This window comes from Tursiops truncatus, chromosome 21, assembly GCF_011762595.2.
Source record: "Tursiops truncatus isolate mTurTru1 chromosome 21, mTurTru1.mat.Y, whole genome shotgun sequence".
NCBI classification, from domain to species: domain Eukaryota; kingdom Metazoa; phylum Chordata; class Mammalia; order Artiodactyla; family Delphinidae; genus Tursiops; species Tursiops truncatus.
Genome location: NC_047054.1, coordinates 33867070 through 33893352, shown reverse-complemented (window position 1 = coordinate 33893352; position 26283 = coordinate 33867070). Strand labels below are relative to the sequence as shown.

Sequence of the window (26283 nt, the reverse complement as noted above, 5' to 3'; positions counted from 1 at the left end):
CCACAATCAGACATTCGCTCCCGCTGTGGGCCTTGCTGGGACAGCAACCTCCCAACCCAGAGGAAGACAGCAGGAGTGGGCAAGGTCGGCCCCACCAAGCCCAGGACCCAGTGGAGAGACAGGTGCCCGGAGCCTCCTCTCCCAGCTCCGGAAGTACGAAACGCACGTACAGCCAAAAGGGCTCCTGGAAACCATTCCTCAACGTTTCCTAATCAAAAAGACGAGCGGACTGTATTAACTGCCAGGTTCTTCACTACAGTTCTCTCCTCTCTCTAGACCAGTTCCCCCCAGGGGACACCTGGCGGTGACAGGAGCCAGTTTAGGTGTCCCCCTGGGTGAGAGGTGCTCCTGGCTTCGAGGGGGGAGAGACCAGGGATGCTGGGGGCACAGGACAGCCCCCAGCAGGGAGTGATCTAGCCTGAAACGCTATAGGGCCACAGCCAGGGAACCCTGGTCTACACACAAAAACTAAAGATGTGGTGTTCTTAATCCAAGAAATCGTACCCACAAATCACATTTTATTAGTTGTCCAACGCCACCTTCCATTCATGTCCTGGGTTTTAATTAAATTTTATGAACTACCAGTACAAATCAATACAAAGCATTTTTTTTTTGTTTAACACACCAACAGCTTGAATGTTCCTGAAGCTTTTAAACAATGAGTTGACTGCGGGCAAACAGAAGGCAAGGACCCAGAGAGATAATTAGCTCATGCATCTGGTGCTGGCTAATAATTTTCACATGAATGTAGAAACCACTCAATGTTAACTGCGTTTATTTTGTTTTTAAATAGTTGGAAACTATAATAAAAGGCAATTTTCAGAAGCATCTTGGTTGACTGGGTAGAACAGCTTAATTTAAAAAATAATTAGTTACTGCCCCTTGGCTGGGGTTGGTGATGCCGGCAGATGGAGCGACCTTTCACAAAAGACATTTTCCTGCGTTTCTTCTTGTGGAAGCCAGAAGCCAGGAACAGCACCCTGCTTGGAAAAGAGAATGTTTGGTTCACACAGTCAGCTTTGGTTTATTTAAACAGGTAAGAAAGTGGTCCCCAGTTCCCCTGAGGAGAAAATGTGTTTTCTGACTTCTATCACCAGTCTGAATGTTTCCTTTTCTGTTAGGGTAAAAAGTACATTTTCCTTTCCCTCCAGTGTTCAGTTGCTCCTCTCCGGAAATACTCTTCAGATAAAGTATCCCTGTGTCTCGTTCGGTCAGCAGCCCCAGGCCACGCCTTCCCCACGGTGACCGTCTGCCGTCCAGCGCCCGCAGGGCACTGCCAAGTCCTCGGATGTGGGTAACAATCCCATGCTCTGAACTGAAAGTTCTCATAATGCAGCTAAAAGTATCTTCTCAAACAAATGTAAAAATGTAGCTACTTATGCTCTCTTAGTAAGGCTTGCGAACTGGTAATTAAATAAGCAGAATATAACTCATAAGCCAAAAAAGTGTATTTTAAATAAAATTAACAGATTGTTAAAACTACAACCAAAAATATGGATGAGCAGGTTATTTTTGGTTAATCTTGGGCAGAGATGATATAATAGCTATGGGTTCTTTTTCGTTTTTAGTCCATTTGGTTTTGCTTGATATATTCACAAAGATCACGATGAGCGTATCTTTGAATTTCACACGGTCTCTCCTCACCGGCCTCCTGACATTTCAGCATCCCAGACACTACAGCCCCGCTGATAATCACTCAGATGGGGAGGGATGTGCTGGCCTTCCATTCTAATGAACTTTTTACAAAACTGGTCTTTGTTCATGAATATTTCAGTAAGCATAGAAAACAAACAGCTCTTGCTTTGCTGTAAACACACCATTGGGCTCACAATCTCACGATCAGGCCGCCTTTGTCAGACACCGGACGGGTGCGTTTGGGCTGTTTTTGCAAGCCAGGTTGAGGGGTTTCAGCTCCCGTTGCAGAAGCTAAACAGGCAGAGGGAAACAGGAGGCTCTCCCCTCGCCTGCTTTACTCATCAAATTCTTTTCATCAGTCAAATTCTTTTCTTGCTCTTCAGGGCAATCTTTTCCTTGTTGCAGCCATTCATTTGGTAACTGCAAAAGGAAAAAAAATAAACCGTCTCCCCACATGGGCCGCTGGGAGCTCATGTTTTCTGGCTCCTTGTCTCCTGTTTCTGTTTGCGGAGGTGGGCCTCTATCTCGTGCCTGAAGACCAGCATCCCCAGCTGCCCGTGGGACGCCTCGTTCATGGCCTTGGACTGCATGCACATCTTGTACTGCTCGGGCGTCAGCTCGTCTACGCAGCGCTTCTCATGCCAGAGGTGGAAGAGGCCCCGCACGGGCGTCCGCACCACGATGAGGTTGCTGTGCAGGTACTTGCGGTAAAGGTGCACGTCCTCGCCACCCCAGCCTTTGATGTCCAGGTCGAACCCACCTGTGGGAGAGAACACACTGCTGAACACGCTGCCGGGGGGCCCCCTGGTCCGCGTCAGCACAGGACGCTGCGTGGAGAGTAGGAGCATCTCGGGGAGGTCTCCCCGCCCCGCCAAGTGACGAGCGTCCACCGGGGTCAGAGAGCTCAGACACCCCAGACACAGACGGCCTTGCTGGCAGCGGCTCCAGCTCCGAGACAGCGTGACTGCACACAGCATCCCAGCCTCGCCTGCTCCCAGGAGGCCCCAGCAGCGTGGCGGGCCGCAATTATAACAGCTCTGGGGTCAGCGATACCCCAGCCTTAGACCAAGGGCTGCCGCAGCGTCCCAGCGTCCCAGCGTCCCAACCTCCCAACCAAAACCTCTGAACAAAACCTCGTGGGATTCTTTGAACGTGGCCTCTTCCTGCAGACCAGGGCCCTGCGGTGTGAAGAATTCACAGCCCACTAAAGCACTGTTCCTCCTATCGACTAAAGGGGGTCCCCGAAGCTGTGTGTCCTCCACAGGCTGGTGAAAGGAGTCATTTTAAAGGGACTGGCCTCACAGTTCTGAAGTTTGACTCACAGAATCTCGTTTCACGTTCTAGTGACTCCTTCACACAGTGAGGAAGGGTCACCTTTGAAAACTGAGATGGCCTCACATCTTCTCTTCACTTCAAGCCACGGCGTCCCAGACAGAACCAAGAAGCACTGGCCTTGCTGTCGTCACCGCTCCTTTCTCACTGAGGAGATTTCTTGGACCTTTTGTGGAGAAGTGACTCAGTGTCTTTGTCGCGCAGCCCCTGATTCCCTGCAGTCTCCAGGCTCCGATGCAGACCTCCACTGGAGGGGGAAGTGGGGAAGCCAGCCTGCACCCCTGGCGGTGAACACGGGTGCCGTGTGGCCCCCGGACGTGGGACAGGAAGATCCTGAGTCACGGCCTGAATTCGAGCCTTGGTTATCATACCGGCGGCCACTTTCCCTCTCTTAAGTTTAGTTTCTTTACCCTGAAATGCAGCAGGTGCCATAACCAGATGAGGCAGTAGGGTAAGGGGCAGTGCTTGGTTGGCTGTGATGGATTTCTCATCACCGGTATCATTACTACTTATTAAATAGAAGGCGTACAAGTGAGACACCTGCAAATATGCACAGGATGGCAAAGAGCGAGGGGGGTCCAGATGGGACCCAGAGGCTCTGAGCACGAGCCCCCTTCCCGCCTGCCACCCCCATGGTTGTCAGTGACAGCTATGCTCTATCGTTAGGAAAATCCAGTGTGTTATAACTCCAAAACTGATAAACGTACATCATCTCAAAATCACCTTTGCTTGTACACAGAGTGAGGAAACAAGAGTTTCTCAAAATGGAAATTTCCTTCAGAACATTTTAAAAATACGTCACTTTTGGAAATTAGATTTGCACATAATCATTTAGAACGACTTCTTAAAGAAATCAAGGAGCACCTGTGGTGAGCTGCTGGGAACCTGAGCAAACCCACCACTCAGAGACCCATGTCCCCCACGTCCTGCTGCTTCTAACAGGACTTGACTTCAAGACGTTTGGGTTTTTTAATCTTTCTATCTTGGTGGTCTCTTCGAGGGTCCTGTAGTCCCTGATGTCCACCGCACTTCTGAGCAAAAGAAACTGGCCTCCTCAGACCGACTCACTGACCTTACAGAGAGAAGCCCTAAGCCTTGGGCAGGAGGGGACGGGGCCAGGAGAGAGCAAGACAGGGGGCTGAGGGGCCCCAGGGGGACGCAGGGGTGGGAGTCTCCACGTGAGGGCGGGCCTCTAGCTCCACCCCGCTCAGGGTCCACCCGAGCCTCTGGGCCCAAGGTCATGGCTTGGGCCTGTTCACTCATCCCCGGTCATGTACAATCCACAGATCTATTCCCTCCAGAGGCACCTGAGTAGGTGCTGCCATGGGGGGGGGTGTGCTATTTCCCGGGGACAGGAGACCCTTGGTGCTGAGCCTGACTATGCCCCCCGATGTCTGTGAGGTCCATCTGCCTCTGAGAGGCTCGGTCCCTCATCTGCAACCAGAAGGCCTTTCCTCTCTGTGTTCTGGGAGCCGTGTGTGTGTGTGTGTGTGTGTGTGTGTGTTTGAGTGCACTTGTGCATGTACATGTGTGTGCATGTGCACACGTCCATGCATCTGTGTACATGTACGTGTGCCTGCGTGCCTGTTGACAGTGACTGCGCACTCCGGACTTGAAGTGACATCTGGAATTTTCACAGGTTCAGCAGAGAGAAACCGGAATCCTCCTGCTGTGTGATTTTCCCCAGTCCTCCATGGTGCCCTTCTTTCTGGTGGATCCCCTCTCCGTGGAGGACGTTCTGTGCGGAGGACACAGGAATCCGGCCCGGCTGGAGGGAGGCCCTGGACAACTTGCTTCGAAGCCACCTTTATGCAACAGCCTGACTTTGCCCTCATTTCTGTCCTCCCCCAGGGACTCTGAGAGATGCTGAAGGAGAAGACAGGGTCCCCACTGCCCGAGCGCCCTCAGCCCAGCACCCACATCCGTGGCCGGAGAGCGTCCTCCTTAGGGACCAGGGCCCTGGGCTCACCTATGTTGATGAAGTCGGACCGGTACTGGCACGTCATCCCGAACCCGAAGTCTCTCCAGAACCCAGTTTCCTTCTTTATGACCTGCAGGGAGGGCACCATCACTTGAGGGAGGAGGACAGAGTGAACATGGATGGGGGTGTCACACATGGGGGGCGCGTCGCTGACACACAGCCACCCCCTGGTTGGGGACGTGGACAACAGTCAGGACACAGCAAGCTACCCGTCCCCAAGGGGCTCTGTGATTTTGGGCACCTGTGGCCGGAATGTTTCCAGGGCAGAGGCTTGAACACACACACACACACACACACACACACACTCTCACAGTGCAATGGGGTCCGGGGTGGGGAGCCAGTTTGGGGCAGCGCCATGGAAAAGCCACCTACACATCTGTCCTGACACCTGCACGGGCGAGAAGGAGGCCTGGGGCCCACAGGCCAGGTGGGCGGCCAGCAAAGGGCTCAGGAAGCTGAGAGAAGGAGAGAGAACCACCTAGAATTCAGGCGCCCTGGCCCGGGGCACGAACTGGACTCCCTCAGGGACTGAAAAGAAAACCCGAGGCTGCGCTGCTGGCCCTGGGCAAGGGCACCGAGAGGCCAGGTCCTGAGGACACGCTCTGTCCATTCATCCGCGGTCCGTTTTAACATCAATTGCTCCCCACGCACGTGCGGGGCCTCCAGGCAGGGACCGGCTATGAAAAGCCGGGCCTGGCCCTGCCCCGTGTCTCACTCCGCAAGTACGTTTCTAACGTATTTGCTGGAGCAGCAAGACTAATTTTAAAATGGTTTTTGTCGTTTACGTAGTTTTGGCTGCACTAATCCTGGGAGTGGGTTTGCGACCCTAATGTCTGTTTTTCCAGATTTGTCCTGGTCGCTCGCATAGGTGTTAGGAGGAAAGGAGGTCCCGCAGCAGGGCCCCCGCGCTGCCTGTTGCCCGCTAACTGGAGAGAGCTCATCCCGCCCGGGCGAGACCTCTGGCCGGCATGTCTGCCTCAGGCAGGCCCCTCAGTCCCTCTGTTTCTGTTCCTTTAATGAGGAGATTCAGCCAAGTCGCCCCAAGGACTCTCCCAGCCTGACACCCAAATACTCACCCCCTCGCTGCCCTCCACCTTCCCGAGGGCTCACTCCACCTGTACCACAGGCTAAACTACACTTGACAAATGGCCTGCAGAAGCGGCGATGGACTTAACATTTCCTGTACTCTGCAACCTATGAAACCGTCTTATTTCACTACAACCTACACGTGGATGTCACTTACACTATGGTTGGCACAAATCAAGACCAAGGAGAAGAAGGGCCGGAAGAGGCCTGTCTCTCCCCCTCGACTCCAGAACAAAGGCCTGCTGTACGGTAGCTCCCCAGCCACAAGGGTCATTAGTATCAACTGGAAAGATTTCACAGGGCAGGAAAGTCAGGAAAATTTTCCACTGAGTCATTTTTAAAAAATGGTTTCTGTTCCATCCCAGTCATGGCAGGTACACTGTCTCTGCCACAGCTAATGGCTCACTGTCCTTTCTGGTGGCCGGGACACAGACATGGCCTGGGTAAAAATGCAGTCAAAGAGGGCTCCCCTGGTGGCGCAGCGGTTAAAGAGTCTGCCTGGCCAATGCAGGGGACACAGGTTCGAGCCCTGGTCCGGGAAGATCTCACATGCCTCAGAGCAACTAAGCCCGTGAGCCACAGCTACCGAGCCTGTGCTCTAGAGCCTGCGAGCCACAACTACTGAGCCCACATGCCACAACTACTGAAGCCTTCGCGTCTAGAGCCCGTGCTCCTCAACAAGAGAAGCCACCACGATGAGAAGCCCCCGCACCGCAACAAAGAGTAGCCCCCACTCGCTGCAACTAGAGAAAGCCCGTGCGCAGCAAAGAAGACCCAACACAGCCAAAAATAAATAAATAAAATAAATTTATATATTAAAAAACTGCAGTCAAGAGCCGTGCAGCATTTGAACTTCAAATATTTGGCAGTGGTCTACCTGGCATTTAAGAGAGGAAGCTCCACACAGGGAAAACAACGGGCCAGCGCTTAGGGAGAAGCCCTAGAGGGACTGCAGAGGCAGCCTCCCAGGACCCATCCACACAGGGAAAACAACGGGCCAGCGCTTAGGGAGAAGCCCTGGAGGGACTGCAGAGGTAGCATCCCAGGACCCATCCACACAGGGAAAACAACGGGCCAGCACTTAGGGAGAAGCCCTAGAGGGACTGCAGAGGTAGCTTCCCAGGACCCATCCACACAGGGAAAACAACGGGCCAGCGCTTAGGGAGAAGCCCTAGAGGGACTGCAGAGGTAGCCTCCCAGGACCCATCCACACAGGGAAAACAACGGGCCAGCGCTTAGGGAGAAGCCCTAGAGGGACTGCAGAGGCAGCTTCCCAGGACCCATCCACACAGGGAAAACAACGGGCCAGCGCTTAGGGAGAAGCCCTAGAGGGACTGCAGAGGTAGCATCCCAGGACCCATCCACACAGGGAAAACAACGGGCCAGCGCTTAGGGAGAAGCCCTAGAGGGACTGCAGAGGTAGCCTCCCAGGACCCATCCACACAGGGAAAACAACGGGCCAGCGCTTAGGGAGAAGCCCTAGAGGGACTGCAGAGGCAGCCTCCCAGGACCCACTGAGTGGACACAGTGCCCGGCAAGGTATGACCCTCACCTGGGGACAGTGTGACAGAGGCAAACTGACTTGTGAGCAGGGAATGAGCTACACAAACACGTACTAACGGGGGCTTTAAAGCTCGCAGGCCATGAAAAGCCAGTATCTGAACAGCACGTCGAAGTTCAGCCCTTGGTGGGAAGAGATCCGGTGGTGCCCTCGGCATGTACCGTGCGGGCAAGACGGGCGCGCGTGCCAAGTCCACGCCCCTCAGGTGGGCTGGGCGCTAACTGAAGCAGCGCCCTCGACAGCCCATGAGGCCTCGAGCATGCGGCAGGCCGCGGCACAGCCCCTTTCCGAGCCCTCGGTGGGTTAACTGCACCCTCCCCCAGGCAATCAGAATAAAATCCACAGGAACATCCGGCCTGCAGAGGCCCCACGTGACCTGCCCCTGCCTGCCCTGTCCATCCCCTGTCCCCTCAAATGTGCCAGCTCACAGGTCTCCAAGGCTGGACACCCGCAGTCTGCCCGGCTGGGGTCACCCTTTCCTGCTCACCACTGGGCTCTGCTCAGAGCGGTCACCCTGACCCCCCGCCAGTGTCACGTCACATCAGCTGGTTTATTTTCTCTGTAACGTGAGGGATCTCTGAAACCCTCCTGTCGAGGGACTGTTTCCGCCTGCTGTCCTCACCCACCACAGCTGGTGAACGTAAGCTCAGGGCCTTGGTCTCGTTCAGGCTGGATGGGCAGGTCCAATCCAGCACCCAGCAGGCACTCAGTCACTCCTTCTCCAAGGAACAAGTGAGGAACAACCGGCCAGTGGAAACGGAGACGGCTGGGGTAGGGAATTCTCAGCAGTGAGGGGCTCAGCCCAGGCCTCGGAGTCCACTGAGGAAGCTCTCAGAACCTTGGGCTCTGGACCCACAGGCAGAAACGCTTTTCCCTTCCTGGGCTCTAAGCAGACGGCTCGACTTCTTAGAACCTCTGCTCCAAGCTCCTACACGGAGCTACACATGCGCGTGACGTCTACTACCGTGAAGGAGATGGAGATGATACTCTAAAAGGACCATCCCCCTGCCCTGGATCTCACTCCTCTGCTTCCAGGGCTGTGTCCTCAAGACCACGCCCCCTTCCGACCCCCAGCACCCTCTGCACCCGGATCCCAGCAGGCTCTGCCCGGCACGACACACCACAACCGGACAACTGGGCAGTGGTCAGGCCCGCCCTCCCTCGGGGAGCCCCCAGACACGCGCTCTGGGGGAGGTCACGTGACGGGAGTGATAACTTCCTATCAGGACCAAAACACAAAGCACAAATCAGCGCCTCTCCCCACAGATGTGGGAAGGCTCCTCCCTGAGGCCCCACAGGTTCAGCCACACCTGTGGGGCTCCACGTGGCTGACTTGGCAAATGCCAGGGAAGCAATCTGAGCTGGAAAATAAAATCAGTTACAAATTCTCAGGCAGAGTATTTCCTCTAAACCGGAGAGAGTCTCCCAGGAACCAAGGCTGCGTTTGGCCCACCTCACGTCACCGGAAACCCCATGGGCCCTGGGTTTACAGGCCTTGTGCCTGATGTGAGGCTCTGTCGTTGTTGCCTTGAAGTCTTAGCAAATCCTGAGTACTGGGCCTGTGAATTCACCGTGCACCGGGCTGTGCAGTCACGCAGTGAGCGGCAGACAGCCTGGGCTGCAGGGGTCCCGAGGCTGGGCTGCCGCCCCCCATACACCCCGTGTGGGCTGGGCCCTGAGGCTCAGGGGTCACATGCACAGGATCCCAGGGGCTGCGTGTGGTGTGCACGGGCCTCGGGCTGGGAGGCAGCATGACCTGCCCACGATCACTCAGCCAGTCGAGGCCGAGCCCAGACCAGCACCAGGCTGGCCATGACGGTGTCCATTTCTTGACAAATAAGGTGTTTCTCAAGCCACAGCTTTCAAAGAATTGGTCTAAGAATGGACTCAATTGCCACCTCCTCCAGGATTTGTACTAACCCACACTTTTCTACAAGTCTCCTTTCATCGGCATCTGCATGAAAAAGTGAAGTGTTGGGACTTCCCTGGTGGCACAGTGGTTCAGGATCCGCCTGCCAATGCAGGGGACACGGGTTCGAGCCCTGGTCTGGGAAGATCCCACATACTGCAGAGCAACTGAGCCCATGTGCCACAACTACTGAGCCTGCGCTCTAGAGCCCACAAGCCACAACTACTGAGCCCATAAGCCACAACTCCTGAGCCCACAAGCCACAACTACTGAAGCTTGCACACCTAGAGCCTGTGCTCTGCAACAAGAGAAGCCACAGCAATGAGAAGACTGCGCACGGCAACAAAGCGCAGCCCCCGCTCGCTGCAGCTAGAGAAAGCCCACATGCAGCAACAAAAACCCAACACAGCCAAAAATAAATTAAAAAAAAAAATGAAGTGTCTTCTGAAGGGCATCGTGCTGGACCAGGACTCTGCCCAGGGAGCCTGCAACCCAAAGCCAGACCCTCTGCCCCTTGGAAGCACGCGGATGTGGAGAACGTGCCCCTGCCCCCAGCTGTCGCAGTCTGGTCCCATCACTTGAGTTCCCGACCTGCCACCCAGCGCTGAGGGCGTCTGAGCAAGTGACACATGCCTCTGAGCTTCAACGTTCTCACCCGTGACATGAGCGTAGCACTCCTTTTCACCTTACTGACTGTTACACGACAACGTGGGCAGAGTGCCGGCTGCCCAAAGGCCACGGACATGGCATCTGTTAATGTGACTTCTGTTCTCAGCGAATGTCTGCTTCCTGAACAAACAGAAACAGACTAAAAGGATGGACCAGGCCCAGTCAGCACTTTTTAGAAATTTAAACTGAAATGCAGGTCAGTGGTGTAGTACTCTTTGGACTAAAGGAGAGAGAAGGGTGTAACGAGAGAGAGGTGAGGACAGGGTCCGCGGACCAGGCGTACGTTGACCAGTCGTCAGACAGTGCCGGGCAGGACCACGTGGCAGAGTGAGCGGCCAGGCACTGTGGGCATCAGCGCCGGAGAGGAGATGGCCCTCGGGGGAGGGCAGCTCAGGAGACACGGGGCAGGGGTGCTCCGGCTGGCGTCAAGCCCAGGTGCTGGGGTCGGGTTTGCAGACATTTCCTCGGTGATCAGTACGAGAGTCAGATTGTGGAGGGCAGTTCATCCCCCAAAGAATCAGGATTCAGGGCTGTGCTGGCACGGCCTGGACCAGCCCACCACCTGGGCAAGGAAGTCTCTTCCCAGCCCTGTCCAGAGACGTCACAGGGGAGCCTGCACCAGGCCCTGTGGGAGGACTGACTCCCTGAAGATAGACAGCCAGCGCTGGGAGCCAGCTCCTTCCCGCTTCGGAGGGTGGGCTTTAAACACTTCTGAGCACACCACTGACTTTATGCCTTCAAAGGTTTTTTTTTAGTGGAATTAATCTGTGTTTTGGAAACGCATCTCTCGCCGAGGGTGAAGGAGAGACTGGAGTGTGAGGGAGAGATGGATCTAGATGGCTCCTGCAGTGGCCTCAGCAGGAACTGACAAGGCTCAAACCAAGAGAGGGGATGTCTAAAGTTAGCGGTTACATAAATGAGGGTTATTCCTTTCTCGGAAGGCTGTTTCTACATTAAAGCATCAGCAAGTTTCACCTCAGGTTTAAAACTCTACAAATTAAATATTAGTATGAAATCCCATGATTTCACTTACTACTGATTACTAACCGTCTGTACTCAAATGTAAAGAAAGAAGTAACCTGAACACACAAAAAAATCCCCGTAAATTTGGTTTCTCGCCTCTATCTGCAGGCAAACGTTATCAACTGTCAGTGGCAACAGCCAGAAGCAATAAGTGGTACACTGACTACCAAGGTTGTATTTTCAGGGCTGCTGGCCAAGGCTCCCATTTGCACATGGCAGTCATCTGTCACAGCCGCATTCTGGACCTGGGCTTTCCTGTCACCTTGATACTGATGTACTCCAGTGAAGGCTGTCAAGAATTTATTAACATATATGTGTCGTATCTTTCAAGACTGAGCCAAAAGGAACCCCTGGCAGGAAGTCTCTCCTAATTTACCCACCTCCAATCACTACCTGTTATTTTATACCTTCTCTGCACCCACATGTTTTCTCTCCACCATATTAACTTCAGGAGTTTGAGGCTCTCCTCTGGTCATTTCCCTTTCTATTTCCGCTCTCACCTAGAACTTAAGCAACTCTGTCTCTGCCACACTAGATAAGGGAATCCTGGTCTTGGCCTGAGCTCTAGCTGGCTGTGTGATCCTGGGCGAGTCTAGGAGAAAGAAGTGAGTGAGTGAGATGGCCTGGGGCATCACTGCCACGCATAGGAAACTGCTCCAGTCCCTGACTGCCCCACGCACACCTCAACTAGCTCTCTATGGGCAGCAAGTGCTCCAGAAATGGCTCATCCAGTAAGAACATAATGGATGCTTTTCTTTTTTGACAGAGACCCCTTTGTCTCAGAGACAATTGCTCTTTCTAGGATAAATAGCCATAATACTGACTCCTAAAATACCAGACCCGTGTGCTCTGTGGAAGGTCTCAGCTGTATTCGGAGGTGACTGGTAAAGGCTGCAGGATAACTCAGAGGCCTCGGAGCTGTGGACACAGCAGTCTGAGTTCTGTTTCTGACTTGACCACTAATTCTGAGGACCTGAGAAGCTGGCTGGACCATGCCAGACCTTGAGCTTCCCTGCAGGAATGGCAATAAAAGCATAAAACTTTTAAATTGTGAAATGAAGTGAATTCCTTGAAAGCAAATAAGGTCTTGATTTGAAGTCGAAACATTAATCCTATTCAATGTCAAATGTAAAGCAGTACTTTATTTAAAATCAAAGGAACTTTTATTCTGATTGGTTGAAAGAAAATAAATCCTGCATCCCATTCCCCGCCTCAATCCCTATTAGAAGCTTAGAACTCTATGGAAAGGAAACATGAAGTTTTTCTGTCTCAACAGGAGTGATATCACCTCTAAGTAGTGAAAAATTCTTACTGTGTTTATGTATAAAGCACATGCATACACACAGTATGTACAGATACACAACGAATGTGCAGTATTACAATTTCGCTGGGAGAAGAGAGAACGGTGTTATTACTGTGCTGTGTGCCTCACGCCGCAAGTGAAGCCACGCTAAGACATGGTGAGAAATGAACCTGGTGCAGCCTAGAGGAACCCAGGCTGGAAAAGATCATTACATCAGCTGCCAGAGGTTAACTGGAAGGGGACCCAGGATGGGGTGGGAGGGAACAGGTTTTCCTACTTCTGGAAGCCTCAACACAGAATCAGTCTTCCCAAAGAATTCCACAGAACACATTTTCAATGAAAATCAGTTTACTTTCCCACTGCAGGGAAGCATGGAAGACTGAGTCCCATCACCTCCTCATGGTCAGACAGCGGCTTCCTTTCTCCACCCTGAGAGGTAAAGAAACACGGCTTCGCCACCTCAACAGGAGAGACAGCCGCTTGAGGCAATTCCTACTGCTGCCCCCCAGGCTCAGCCTGACCTGGCAACAGCTTCAGATAAGCCCTGCTGGCGTCTCTACAGAAGATCACAGCCCAGCTTGGCGATGACAACAGTGGGACATTTTGCCTCGGAGGGGCACACCTTCCAGCAGCACAGGGACCTTCTGCTGGCTTCACCCCGTCCGCCTATTGCCTGTACTCTCTGCGGAATGGACCAGCGAAGACATCTCAGCTTACAGAGAGCCTGGGTGCTGTGTGGGTCCCCTACCCATCACCTGTGCGGCTGGGATCTTAGCACAGAAGTCCCTCCCATATTCCTGTGAAAGCCACCTTGCTGGTGACACTTCTGATGCTAATGTGGGAATGGTGACGGAGAGCAGGGGTCTAGCCCCTGCCCCACTGTGTGCCTGGTTGGGGGGGGCACCTCTTCCTGACTTCCGTTTTCCACCTGTCAGATGGGAACCTAAATCTCACCTTTCTTACCTCATAGGATTGTAATAATAAAGGGGAAATGTGCTGCAACCATGATGCAATAATACTGGTTTCCAAAACCGTAGAAGCAAACTATGCAATTACCTTTCTGTAAGGCACTGTTCCTATTTATTTTCCACTTTTAAATACTGCAAGCCTTTTAATCAACGAGGCGCTGGGAACAAAGGCCAGAACACCTGTCACACTTACAAATTACTCTGGGAAGCAATCCACAGGTTTCCACTCACCTCCACTCATGGTCAGGTGCCCCTGGTGACGAAAGACATGAAACAGAGCCCCACCAAGGCCCCTCGGGGGAGCACTCACCAGCTGCTTTTCTAAGGGAGGGATCGAGTCATGATGGCCGTATATTATGCCAGGATTGTACTGACTGAAAAGGACCGGATAAAATACCTTCTTCCCTGCAAACCAGAAAACAAACATATGCGCTAAGCGACAGATAAAGCTGTTAGGTTTGTTCATTTATATGCGACCGTCAGAAACAGCCTAGGGATCTGCGTCCACTGTCCCTTTTGCCTCCACTGGTCTCTGACACAGACCTTAGCAGTACTGCGGCAGGTAGACCAGATGGACACACACGGATTCCCGACTTCCCAGCACAAGGCTAATGTTCTAAGCTCTGACGGCCAGTGGACCTGGCACTGGGCACAACTAGTGGGCGTGGGTGTGAAAGAGGGCCCCAGTGCCCCCGTCCTGCCAGACCTTAACCCTTTAACTGCTGGCTCGTGGGGCAGTCAGCCAGGGTGACCTCAGGCAGCAGGAAAAGACTTTGGGAGCCCCGGGTAGCTGCTCTTTACCAATTTTCACAGAAGAATTTCAGTATCTGAACAACGGACATGGCCATTCCGGTGGTTATCAGCTGAGTATCGGCCTTGCCGCCGAGTCAAAGCTATGAGGACAATTTTCATACTGTGGGTTCTTTCTGTCTGGAGCCCCTCCTGCCCCGGTAAACGCCCATGGCCACTCCTTCCCTTCGGTTTCCATGGTGTCTCCCAGGCTCAATCCTCCCCACCACACCTGCTCCCTGGTCATCCCCTAAAGCTGCCCTCCTAGGGGAGAATGGAAAAGGGCTGTACACACGAACTTGGGACCAAGAGTCCCAGAGCTATGGTGGCTGACAGGCCCCCAGCACGACACCAAAGGAGGATCAAAGCAGACGGCATCCTTGTCTTTGTCCGCGGGGTAAATAAGGCAGATCCAGGAGCGGGTCGGCGGGGCGAGCTAAGAGGTGCTCGGGAGCGGAGCCCCACCTGGCTGCGTGTTCAGCCTGCAGGTGTTGAGGAGCTCGGAGGTGAAGTAGATGTCCACGTCGCAGAAGAAGAGCAGCACGTTGCGCCCCGTCCAGGAGCGGGCGCCCACGTCCAGCCCCTTTCCCCGGGAGAACTCCCCATTCAGCTGGATGAAGGTGAAGTTCCTGAAGTTGGCGGCTCTGAAAGGTGAGACCACACACAGTCACTCAGGTGCCCGGGCTTGCTGCCGGTGGAATCCCCTGGAAAACACACAGCCGAGGCCCACGACATCTCACCACGTGTCTTCTGTGACCCGAGGGCACTGGGATTAAGGGTACCAAGGACACTTGAGAAGTCTTAGCACCAATTTATTTTTTCTTTTTCTAGCAGTTTCCCCATATTGAAAACTATTGTCACGGCTAACGTGTGCTCCTCATGCGGGGGAGAACGTGAGCCAGTGAAGACCAGGTGACAGAACCCGGGACAATCCCAATGCCTCTGGAGCCAATGAAACCAGTGGCCAAGGAAATAAAGCCGCACTGCAATGGCCCCACTGAGCGGCTTCTCATCGGGGTTCCCTCCAGGAACCCGGCAGCGTGGTCCGGGTGCATGTCTATCCCCAGACACGCTTACACCTGGATCCCTTCCCCACCCGAAGGTAAAACAGCCGAGCACAGTAAGGAAATGACACTTGGATTCAGGAGATGAGGACGTTTGGGACCTGGCTCCCCTGTGGATTAACACTGTGATCTAGGCAAGCCCATTAATCTCCTGGAGCCTCAGCTGCCTCGTCTGCAAAACAGAAATAACGACACCTTCCTTAACTGCTCTCAGGGTGATCAGCGTGGTAAGTGACGCTAAGAGTATAATGCGCACCAGGGGAGCATCCTCCAGTCTGTTACCAGCACAGGCCTGAGGTAATGGAGTCCAGGTGCGTCTTCACCTGGCTGCTCTCTCCCAGAACCTTCTGAGATGCGGCACGTCTTGAGCAAAAATTCCAGGAATTCATCTAGTACCTAGTGGGACAGGGACTGTCTTCTCCCAGAGACCCACTCTGGGTCCTACTGGACTCCCAATTCCACTTGTACAGGCCTGGCATCTGGCCAGCCCCTCTCCCGTGACACACCCTTCCTGTCCTGATGGTTTCCTCGCCCCCAGCTCAGAGCCCGCCCCCTACCCAGCCTATCCCATCCCCCGATTCTCTCTTATCCTGATGCCTCAAAAGAGGTTCAAAACCCATCTCCATTGTTTAAAGTCTGTAACTATCTCGGGTAAAGGTCACCACAAATACAGTCATAAACTTTTCAACTGTATCTGGTAGTTTAATCGGTGGAACTAGTTCTGCTACCCCTTCCTTGACTTGTCACCTCCTTTCAGACCTGGCAGTGAGCTTGGGTTTTTTATCCTGGGAATCTGGGTCCAAGCTTGTCTGAGTCTGAGGCCAAACATGCTTTTCAGATTAAGGCAGAAGGCCTGGTGCCTGGAGGAGACCTGGCGTGTAAGCCAGGAGCCCAGGTCCAGGGCCTGGAGCTGCCCAGCCCCACTGGGTACCCAGTGGATGCTGGTGACTAACCGTGTCCACAGACGAATGACTGCAATCCAGCACTGCCTCTCATTATTTGGGGCAGTCACTCCACTTCTCTGCCCTCAGTTTCCTTGCTGCAAAGCCTCATGGTACAGACCTCAGGCCCTTTACATGCTAAGGTTCTACTGTTGGATGATTCAGCCCAGCACTGCTCTACCCGGTTCTACTCTTTCAGAACTCCGTTTTGACTCTTCTCTCTGGGTAGGCAGGTCCCAGTTCCTATTTTCTGTGAGTCGCCTGGGGGTTATGCCCCAGCATTCCCTGGTAGGGACAGCGCTGCCCCCTTATCCGCAAAGAAGACATCCAGGTGGAGTGAGACCCTCGCAGCATCTCTGCATCCCCTGGAGGTTTCTACAGCCCACTTCCCCCTGCCCTACTTGATCAGTTCTCAGGAAAGTTCTACCCTTGGGAGATGCCTGGGTTTTCACCTGTTCATCTTAGCTAGCCTCACAGAACTTGTCCACTGTGCAGTGGGCCGGCTTTCTCTCACAGCTGTAGCAGGTCTCTTTTCTCAACTGTCTCACAGTTCATACTCTGTGAGACCACAGGGACTAACTTCCAGGGCAGGGAGGGCTTACGTGCCCAAGCACCAAATCCTTGTTCACGTGTATCTGACTCATGACCCAGGTGGCTCCTCCCAGAGGTTTCCCAGGGTCTATCATTAGAGATTGCAAATAGAAAAATGCTTCACATTTGAACGATGGCAAGAAACTTTCTCCAAGAGTAGGGGAAGGCAGGTCCTTAATTCACTGTGTTAAAGACCAGCAAGATTTTTGTCCCAAACAGCTTACAGTCCATTTGTGTTGACATATCAAATATTTACACACAAATAGTATATTTGCTATTTACTGTGTAGAATATCAAACATTTACACAAAGTGGAGTCGTGTTTAATACTTACATAAGAATACAGGCAGCATTAGAAGCTGAACTAACAGCATCGAAGGCATGACCAGCCAGGGGGCTGAGTGAGTGGTCGGGAGGCAGCAGAGGGCTACAGGTCCAGGGAGAGTGGTGACTGGGGGAACACACGTACCCCACACAGAGCTTTGTCTCATTTGTTCTGTCCCCCAATGCCCCAAGCCCTGGTCTGAACTCTGCTGATGGACTGCTCTTCTCTGCCCTGCTGCAGTGGGTGGAGGTGGGAGAAAGGGAGGGGAGGAGAGGGGGAGGGGAGGGGGGAGGGGAGGGGAGGAAGAGGGGAGAAAGGGGCGGGGGAGGGGTGGGGGAGGGGAGGGCAGGGAAGGGAGCTTGCCTGTTGGTCACCGTCCCTGGGAAAGGGGGCTGGGACAGCTCACCGTCCTAGTGCTTGAGATGACCTTGAGGTAGAATTTATTTTAAAGTCTTAGAACATCAGCCTCCATGCTTCAGTGTGTGGTCTGTAGAGGAAGAGCTCTCGGGGAACGGGTGCCAGGTCCATGGCCGGATGCACACGCAATCTGCCTCCTCTCTCTTTGTCCAACCTCCCAACGAGGATGAGATAAGCCATGTTACACCCACGGCACCACCCAACCTGACTGTGCACTTTAAACCCACTCTCCAGCGCGTCCACAGGCCAGACGCAAAGCCCCAGGACACAGTTCCTGCCACTTGCTGTCCACACAGCGGCCCCTCTGCCCCACGGGCCCCAGCCGTCTCTGCTTCCCACGCCCCACAGAACCCTGGCTTCCCATCCACCCTGATCAACGCCGGCCGGCAGGGGACATGAGGGACCTGGACAAGACTGCACACCGAGTCCCTGCTGGCCTGGGAAGCCCCATCGGCCGGTCCTGGGCCCTGGAGAGGCGCAGGGTAACTCTGTCACCATCCGTGGTTCCCAGTGGGGCGGCCAGGTCACTGTGCTCAGTTACACGTCTGTCTGCAGGTGGATATCGGTGCTGCCCTCTTCCTGATCACTCAGCCCAACATCCCCTATAATTAACCAGGACCCCTCCTTCTCCTCTCTTGCCATCAGGAAGGACCTCTGATAATTGACACGTGATCTCTGCTGAGAAAGAGGGCTGAGCGGGAGACACCAGAAACCAAATCAGAACAACTTCCCTCCCCTCTTCTCCAGAATGGCGAGATGAACACACTGCGAAGCATCTGGGCTGGGAGTGGGACGCCCCCTCCCATCTCGGACTCATCAGCACCAGCTCCGGAGCACAGGGTGCACGGGATGAAGGGACACCAGCTTCTGCAGGATAACCGGGCCCCCGACCTTCCCGCAGAGGGACTTGCTCGCTGGGCCCAAGCGTCCTGCCCAGCAGCACGTGGACAGCATACTAAGAGGCTGTGCAGAAGCAAGGACACATTTCAACACAGAACACTGACTGGCCCGTGGGGTCGTGGGTTTGGGAATGTGCATGACACGACCACAGGGCCACAACCCCAGATGCAGGCCACAGAGCTACACGGGCAGGGGCCCTGTTTAGTTCTCTGTTCATCCCCATCCCCTCTGCAGCGACCAGCCGGAAGATGGGCACCAAGAGCATGGACGCACTGGGGCCTCCTGTGTCAGCTCAGTGGTCTCTCCCTGGAATCCACCTCCTCCTCTGACTCCAGTGAAGATCCCACCCAATCCTCATGGCCCACATCGAGTGTCACTGCCTTTCACCCTCCTGTGAAACAAGGTGCCTTCTCTGGGCCCCCAGGCGTTTGGGCCAGTTCTGCCTCCGTTCTCTTGGGCCCAGTGCATTCTCGTGCCCTGTGCACTGGACCACCTGGTCTGTCCTCTAAACCCTGGAGGACAGGGACTGCTTTATTTTCTTATCTCTGTCTTCAGAGATTATCAGCACTGTGCGGTAAGTGGCGCCCATGGGGACACAGTGCAGCTCAATAAACACTGGGTGAATCAAGAGACGAGTCAATGTAAAACACAGAGTGCGTCTCAAACCTGTCACTGTGGGAGATGCTGCCCCAAGACACCACCTCATCCCCTCAGGTGGGCACCGGAGAGGCCCTCACACATCCTAAGCCCACCTCCCCCATCAGAAAGAGGCTCCAACCAACATGTTCCCAAGAACAGGCACAAAAAAAGCTTTTAAGAAGATGACAAATATGTAAGTAACAGAAAAAAAGAGAGCTGAAGAAAATAAAATGCAATTTGGTTTGAAATATTTAATTTAGCCATACAAAGAAATGTAATATTTAGCGGCATGTCTAGAGTAATGGCCTCATGAGGAATGGGCTTTTTCATGGTAGAATGTGGGCATTATACTCTCTACTATGTAATTTCCTGTTATGAATCAGAATCTGCAGTTCCAAATGGCCCCAGGATTACTTATAATTATTTCTTCTCTTTTCCTCTTGAATTGTATTATCAACTGATGAAACTCTTGAGTCTCTCATTCAATTCCTTTCTTTTATATCATAAGGCTGATGCACTGGGTCTCCTCCAGGTTATATGTAGTCATGCTGACAGAGGTTAAAATGACCTGAGGCAGCCACTGTTTCAACCGGAGATTTAATTTCTCTAATTGACATGCATTTCCCAGAGCTGCTGGCTTAAAAATGATAAAAGATCTTGCTGTCTAATGTGATTTACTCTAATACAAATTTCTTCCCACCCCTGCAAGGAAATGCTCTTAATGTGACACTTCCCACAAGAGCCCTTCATAAAAAAGAAGAAAAAACCTTTAAAAATTTACATAGAAATATTATATTTGATGTATAACTTAAAAATTTAAATCTAACAGCCCTGAATATTGACATTTCTTATGAGTTCTATTTACTAAAGGGATCTGAATGTGGTAAGTAATTTAAGGCTAAATATATTCTCAGCCAGTTGTTCACAGTAGGCATTTTAAACAATTTAGAGTTTTCTAGTTTCTGAGCTTATATACAAGCCTGCTTATACAATTGTTTTAGCAGTTTCTTTTGAAAATATAAATAAAATTGACAAACCTTTAGCTTATTATCTAGAAAAATAAGAGGGATGACTCAAATTAATAAAATTATAAACAAAAAAAGGAGACATTACAACTGATACCACAGAAATCCCAAATATTGTAAGAGACAACTATGAAAAATTACATGCTGACAAATTAGATAACTTAGTAAAAATGGATAAATTCCTAGAAACACACAACACTCAAGACTGAATCATGAAGTAATAGAAAATCTGAACAGACAAATAATGAACAAGGAGATGAAAACCTCCCAACAAATAAAAGCCCAGGGTTAGATAGCTTTACAGATGAATTCTACCAAACATTTAAAGAAGTAATTCCAATCCTTCTCAAATTCTTCCAAAATATTGAAGAGGAAGGAACACTTCCAAACTCATTTTATGAGGCTAGCATTACCCTGATACCAAAGTCAAACAAAAACACAACAAGAAAAGAAAATTACAGGCCAATATCCCTGAACATAATGCAAAATCTTCAACAGAATACTAGCAAATTGAATTCAAGAGTTCATTAAAATGATCATAGGCCATGATCAAGCGAGATCTATCCCTGGGATGCAAGGATGGTTCAACATCTGAAAATTTTAAAATGTTATACATCACATTAACAGAATGATGAATAAAAATCATATTATTATTTCAATAGATGCAGAAAAAATTCAAACAAAATTCAAACATCCTCTTATGATAGAAACTCTCAACAAATTAGGAATAGAAGGAATGTACCTAAACATAATAAAGGCCATATATTATAAGTCCACAGCTAACATCATACTCAACGGTAAAAATTTAAAAGCTTTCCTTCTAAGATCAGGAACAAGACAAGGATGTCCACTCTCGCCACTTTTATACAGTACAGTATTGGAAGTCCTAGCCAGATCAATTAAGCAACTAAAGGAAATAAAATGCATCCAAATTGGAAAGGAAGAAGTAAAACTGTCACTATTTGCAGATGGCATGATACTATCTATAGAAAACTCTAATGACTTCCCAGAAAAACCATTTTAACTAATAAATGAATTCAGTAAAGTTTCAGGGAACAAAATAACATATAAAAAATCAGTTGTGTGTCTATCAATACAGATTTATAGTTACTGCTTTATGAAGTTATCTTTTTACTTTTACATCAGATAAGAAAAAAGCATAAGCAAGAAATACATTTATACTGTGTCTCATATTTCCCTATGTAGTAACTTTTACTGGCCCTCTGTATTTCTTCACATGGATTTGAGTTTGTGTCCAGTGTCCTTTCATGTCAGCCTCAAGGACTCCTTTCATTATTTCTTGTGGGGTAGGTTTACTAGTGATAAAGTCTTTCAGTTCTTAACTGAGGAGGTCTTAATTTTTCTTTCAATTTTGATGGATGGTTTTGCTGAATATTGAATTCTTGGTTGCCAGTACTTTACTTTCAGCACTTTGAATATGCCACCCCACTTTCCATCTCATTAAGGATCCCATGGACCTGATGAGTTGCTTCACTCTTGCTGCTTATGTAATACGGAAGAACAAATCTGACTCCATATTGGATCTGTTTCTTTTACTTTCTTTGTATACTGCTTTTGCTAGAAATTAAATACGTTGGCTATAGCCTGAAATATACAGGGTAGCCCATTCTCAAGGCTCTGACCTTTAAAGGTATAACTCTTTTCCATTCATATAGAGATAAAAAGTTGCAGAACAGAGAACAACATTTGTCTTGTTGGAGGTTTACAGGAACAACGTTACCTGACCTACCTGACCTACACGGACAGCTGCAAGAACGAAGGATTCCAGCACCAAGAAGTTTTCAACAACTAACCACACCCCCTCCCCTTTTAGTATAAAAGGAACCTGAATTCTAACTCAGGAAAGATGGTTCTTTAGGACTCTAGTCCACCATCTTCCAGGTCTGCTGGCTTTCCAAATAAAGTCGTTATTCCTTCCTTGCCCCAACAATTTGTCTCTTGATTTACTGGCCTGTTGTGCAGTAAGCAGTACGAGCTTGGACTCAGTAACACAGATCCTTTCTCTCTTTGTTTTTCAACCATTTGACTCTGATATGTCTAATCTGCATTTCTTTGAGTTTTCCTGTTTGGAGTTTTTGAGCTTCTTGGATGTGTAGATTAATGTTTTCATCAAATACAGGGAGTCTGGGGCCATTATTTCTTCAGATATTTTTTCCTGCCTCTTTCTCTCCTATCCTGGTACTCCCATTGTGTCTATGTTGGCATGCTTGACGGTATCCTGCAGGTCTCTGAGGTTTTCTATTACTTCATTCTTTTTTAGTTTTGTTTCTCAAACTATATCATATATCAATTGACCTATTTTAAAGTTCACTGATTCTTTCTTCTGCCTGCTCAAACCTGATGTTGAGGCCCCACAGTGAATTTTAAATATTGTACTTTTCAACTCCAGACTTTCTATTTGGTTCTTTTTGTAACTGATCTCTCTATATTTGGTGAGACATGGTTCTCATACTTTTCTTTGTGTTTTAAACATGGTCTCTTTTAACTCTTTGAACATATTTAATACAGTTGACAATGTCTTTGTCTAGTAAGTACAACACCTGTGCTTCCTCAGGAACAATTTCTAATGATTGATTTTGTTCTCTGTGCATGAGCCATATTTTCTTGTTTCTTTGCATGCCTCATAATTTTTTGTTTAAAGCTAAACTTTTTTTTTTTTTTTTTTTGGTACGCGGGCCTCTCACTGTTGTGGCCTCTCCCGTTGCGGAGCACAGGCTCCAGACGCGCAGGCTCAGTGGCCATGGCTCACGGGCCCAGCTGCTCCACGGCATGTGGGATCTTCCCAGACCGGGGCACGAACCTGTGTCCCCTGCATCGGCAGGGAGACTCTCAACCACTGCGCACCACCAGGGAAGCCCTAAAGCTAAACATTTTAAGTAATGTAATGTGGCAGCCCTGGAAATCAGAATCTCCACCCCGCTCAGGGTTTTGCTATTGTTGCTCTTTGTTGTTTGTTTGTTTAGTGACTTTCCTGAACTAATTCTGTAAAGTGTACTCTTGTGTGTGACCACTTAGTGGTAAGCTAATGATTAAGCAGGGATTTCCTTAAATGTCTGGAACCAACAAGTCTCCCAGTCTTTGCCAGGGGACTCTGTGTGCATGGTGGGGACTCTGTGAGCATGGTGGGGCATGTCATCAACACACAACCAAGCAGGTAACAACTTACCTGAGCCTTTACTTCCTTCTTGCACAGAGCCTCAAGATCAGTCAGAGGTAAAAAGTAAGGGCCTGCTCAGGTCTTTCCTAAGTATGAGCACAGCCTCTGGATCCCCAGGAACGTGCTGGAGCTTTCAAAGCCCCTTTGGAGATCTCACTCCTCAGATTCACCTTCTGAGCTTTTTGGTTAGTCTACTGTTTGCCCCAACTCTTATCTACACCTCAGGCAGCCACAAAGGTAAAGACTTCCTATAATTGTTTTTTGTCAAATACCCCTGGATAAAAGGTTCCAGGGGAGGCCTCTGAGTCAGGTCAAATGAAGACAACCTTGTGAGCAGGGTCTGCCCGGCTGTGATTCTTATGCGCTGCTGGTCCTCAAGGCTACTGAAGAGCTGGGGGCGGAGGTGAAATGGGGCAAGTCAAAGTTCACAAAGCTCCCTGTTCACACCAAAATTCAGTCATTTGGATAAACACTTTCCAGACTGTTGCAAACTTTAATTTCCATAGTTCTTAAAAAAGTTGATTCTGAGAATTTTTAGTAATTTTCTCACTGTTTTTATGGAGGAAAATTTTGCAAGCTCTTTATTCCACCATTTTCACTGATATCACCTTTTTTTAACTGTTGCATTATATTCCATTGTATGAACTGAATATCATTTAATTTTTTCCATAATATATTTTCCCCCAACGTTTTACTTGGAAAAAATTTAAACCTTTAGAAGTGTTGTGAGCATAGTAAAGTACCCATATACCATCGTCCAGATCCACCAAGCGTTAAAGTTGTGCCGTATTTCCCCCCTCCCTCCCTCCCTTCCTTTCTTCCTTCCTCTGAACCATTTGAAGTTGCAGACATCACGGCAACTTCACTTTCAAAGATAAGTACTCCCCAAGAACCAGGACACTCTCCTTTATAACATTATAACAATGTAATAATGACACTCAAGAAATTTAACACCGTCACAATACTATAACCTATATGCCATGTTTGAAGCCCCCACAGAACAACTTGGAATACCTAAAAATACAGGCATATCTCCACAAAGAGCTGGTCACCAAGCAGAGTCATGCTTAGCCCCTTCTCTGGCAGATGCCCAGTGAGATGGCCACAGGCCTAGGTGCTGCCTTCACCTATGAGGTGCTTCCCAGGATCCAAGACTCTTTATCTTCTAGGAAGGAATTCATTGTGTAGCTTTTTTCATTTTAGCAGATGAGATTCTTATCTAAAACGTCCTTGTTTATGAAAAAATATTAAAACAAAGCAACAATTCTCAAATTTCAGACAACTTTCCCCCCAATTTTCTTTTGAAATGTTCTGATAAAATGTTCCTGAGGGTACACATCAAGCAAATCCCTTCAAAGAGGCATGAAATGTGGACAACACCATGGCAACAGGGCATTTTCCTGACAACACACACACACAAAACCCTCTCTCAGACACATACTCACAGGACAGGGCAGTATCTCAGTTCTAGTGCTTCAACGTCAGAGGTGATTCTACTGAAAGATGCCTTTGTGTCCTGACGAGTGGACAAAGATGAAGATACCATGCAGTAAATTATAACTCATGCAAATCCACCAACCAGTATGAATTTTTTTAAATTTCCTAATACACAGCTCCAAGCAAATGTCCACCTAGGCCAGAATTCCTCAAAATGTGGGCCATGGACCACCCACATCAGCATCACAGGTTGAGCTCATTCTCAGTGTTGGTTCCCAGGCTTCATCTCAGGCCTAATGACTCAGACTTTCTGGGGCTGGATCTCAGGAATCTGTATTTTAAAAAGCACCCCAGGTTATTCGAAGTACATTTATATTTGAGAACCACTGAGCTAGGGTGTAATCTGAGATTAACTGAAGCTTAGTATGAAAAACTCTGTGGAATAAAAATCAGATATTGAAAACTGATTTGTACTGTTATCTACGTCAGTGGCTTCTAAATATTTTGACCACAACCCTTACCCTTTCAAAAGAATATACTATAAATCATGACACAGCGCACGCACACACGTGCACACACACACACACACACTCTGAAATTAAAGTTTCATGAAACAATATTTATCTTTAATACTTGTGATGTATTCTGATAATCTTCTATTCTATTTTGATTTTTTAAAAACACTGCACCTAACCCACTAAATCAATTTCACAACCCTCTAATGAATCACAAACCGTAGTTTGCAAAACACTGCTCTACAGCAATCAACTGAGATGTAAAGCTCGACAGAGTAAGCGTAAACCGAGAGACACAGACACTGCATGCTAGTCACTAAACTGGGGTTTTTCAAGATATTCTTAAAATATATACATTAGCTAGATTTAGAACAGTTTGATCACAATGCTGATAGCCAAATGAAATAAATTTCATTTAAACTGGTTTTAAATCTTATTATTCTCAATGAACAATGATCGGTTTTTGGAGTGAGAATTTGGTGCAATGTTAAGACTTGGAGTCCGGGAATTACAGACGAGGTTCAGATCTGGCTGTCCCCCTGGGCAGGGGTGGCAGCCTGAGTAACAACCTCTCTAAGCCTCCATTTCTTCATCTAAGAAGTGGGGTTAATAACAGCTTCTATCTCATAAGGTTGCTGTGAATATTAAATGACATCACTCATGTTAATAACAATGGTTATTATATTATTCAAAGATAAGATGCATTTGAATAAAAGCTCTAGCATCTTAAGAGAATGATAAAAATGGTATTTAAATAAAGCTTTGTATATGCGTTTTATATAGATTACAATGTGTGCAAATCTACTACACACCTGGCATTGTCCTTCTCCTGATGAATGAACACTGAACATTTTAAACCTGAGTGAGGCCCAGTGCCAAGGGCTGGAGTTTCAGAAGCATGCGCCACAGTACTACTAAGCAGCGTATAATCTAGTGAGGACAGCAGAAAGAAACGTAAACAGGCAAATCCTATGCCAAGTGCCACAGATAAGAGAT

At 49.7% G+C, this 26283-nt stretch overlaps 1 protein-coding gene across 9 annotated transcripts in view; it reads right to left on the bottom strand.

The window, feature by feature from the left end:
- Positions 1-758: 758 nt before the first annotated feature.
- CSGALNACT1 (chondroitin sulfate N-acetylgalactosaminyltransferase 1) overlaps positions 759-26283 on the bottom strand; it is a 322625-nt gene continuing 297100 nt past the window's right edge. For all 9 annotated transcript variants that reach the window (XM_073798689.1, XM_033848803.2, XM_073798688.1 and 6 more), the window contains 4 exons: positions 14722-14900; positions 13778-13872; positions 4937-5018; positions 759-2395 (listed from right to left, as the gene is read on the bottom strand). In XM_073798689.1, coding sequence (XP_073654790.1) covers positions 2106-2395; positions 4937-5018; positions 13778-13872; positions 14722-14900 — 646 coding nt within the window. In that variant the 3' untranslated portion in view covers positions 759-2105. The remainder of the gene's footprint in view (positions 2396-4936; positions 5019-13777; positions 13873-14721; positions 14901-26283) is intronic.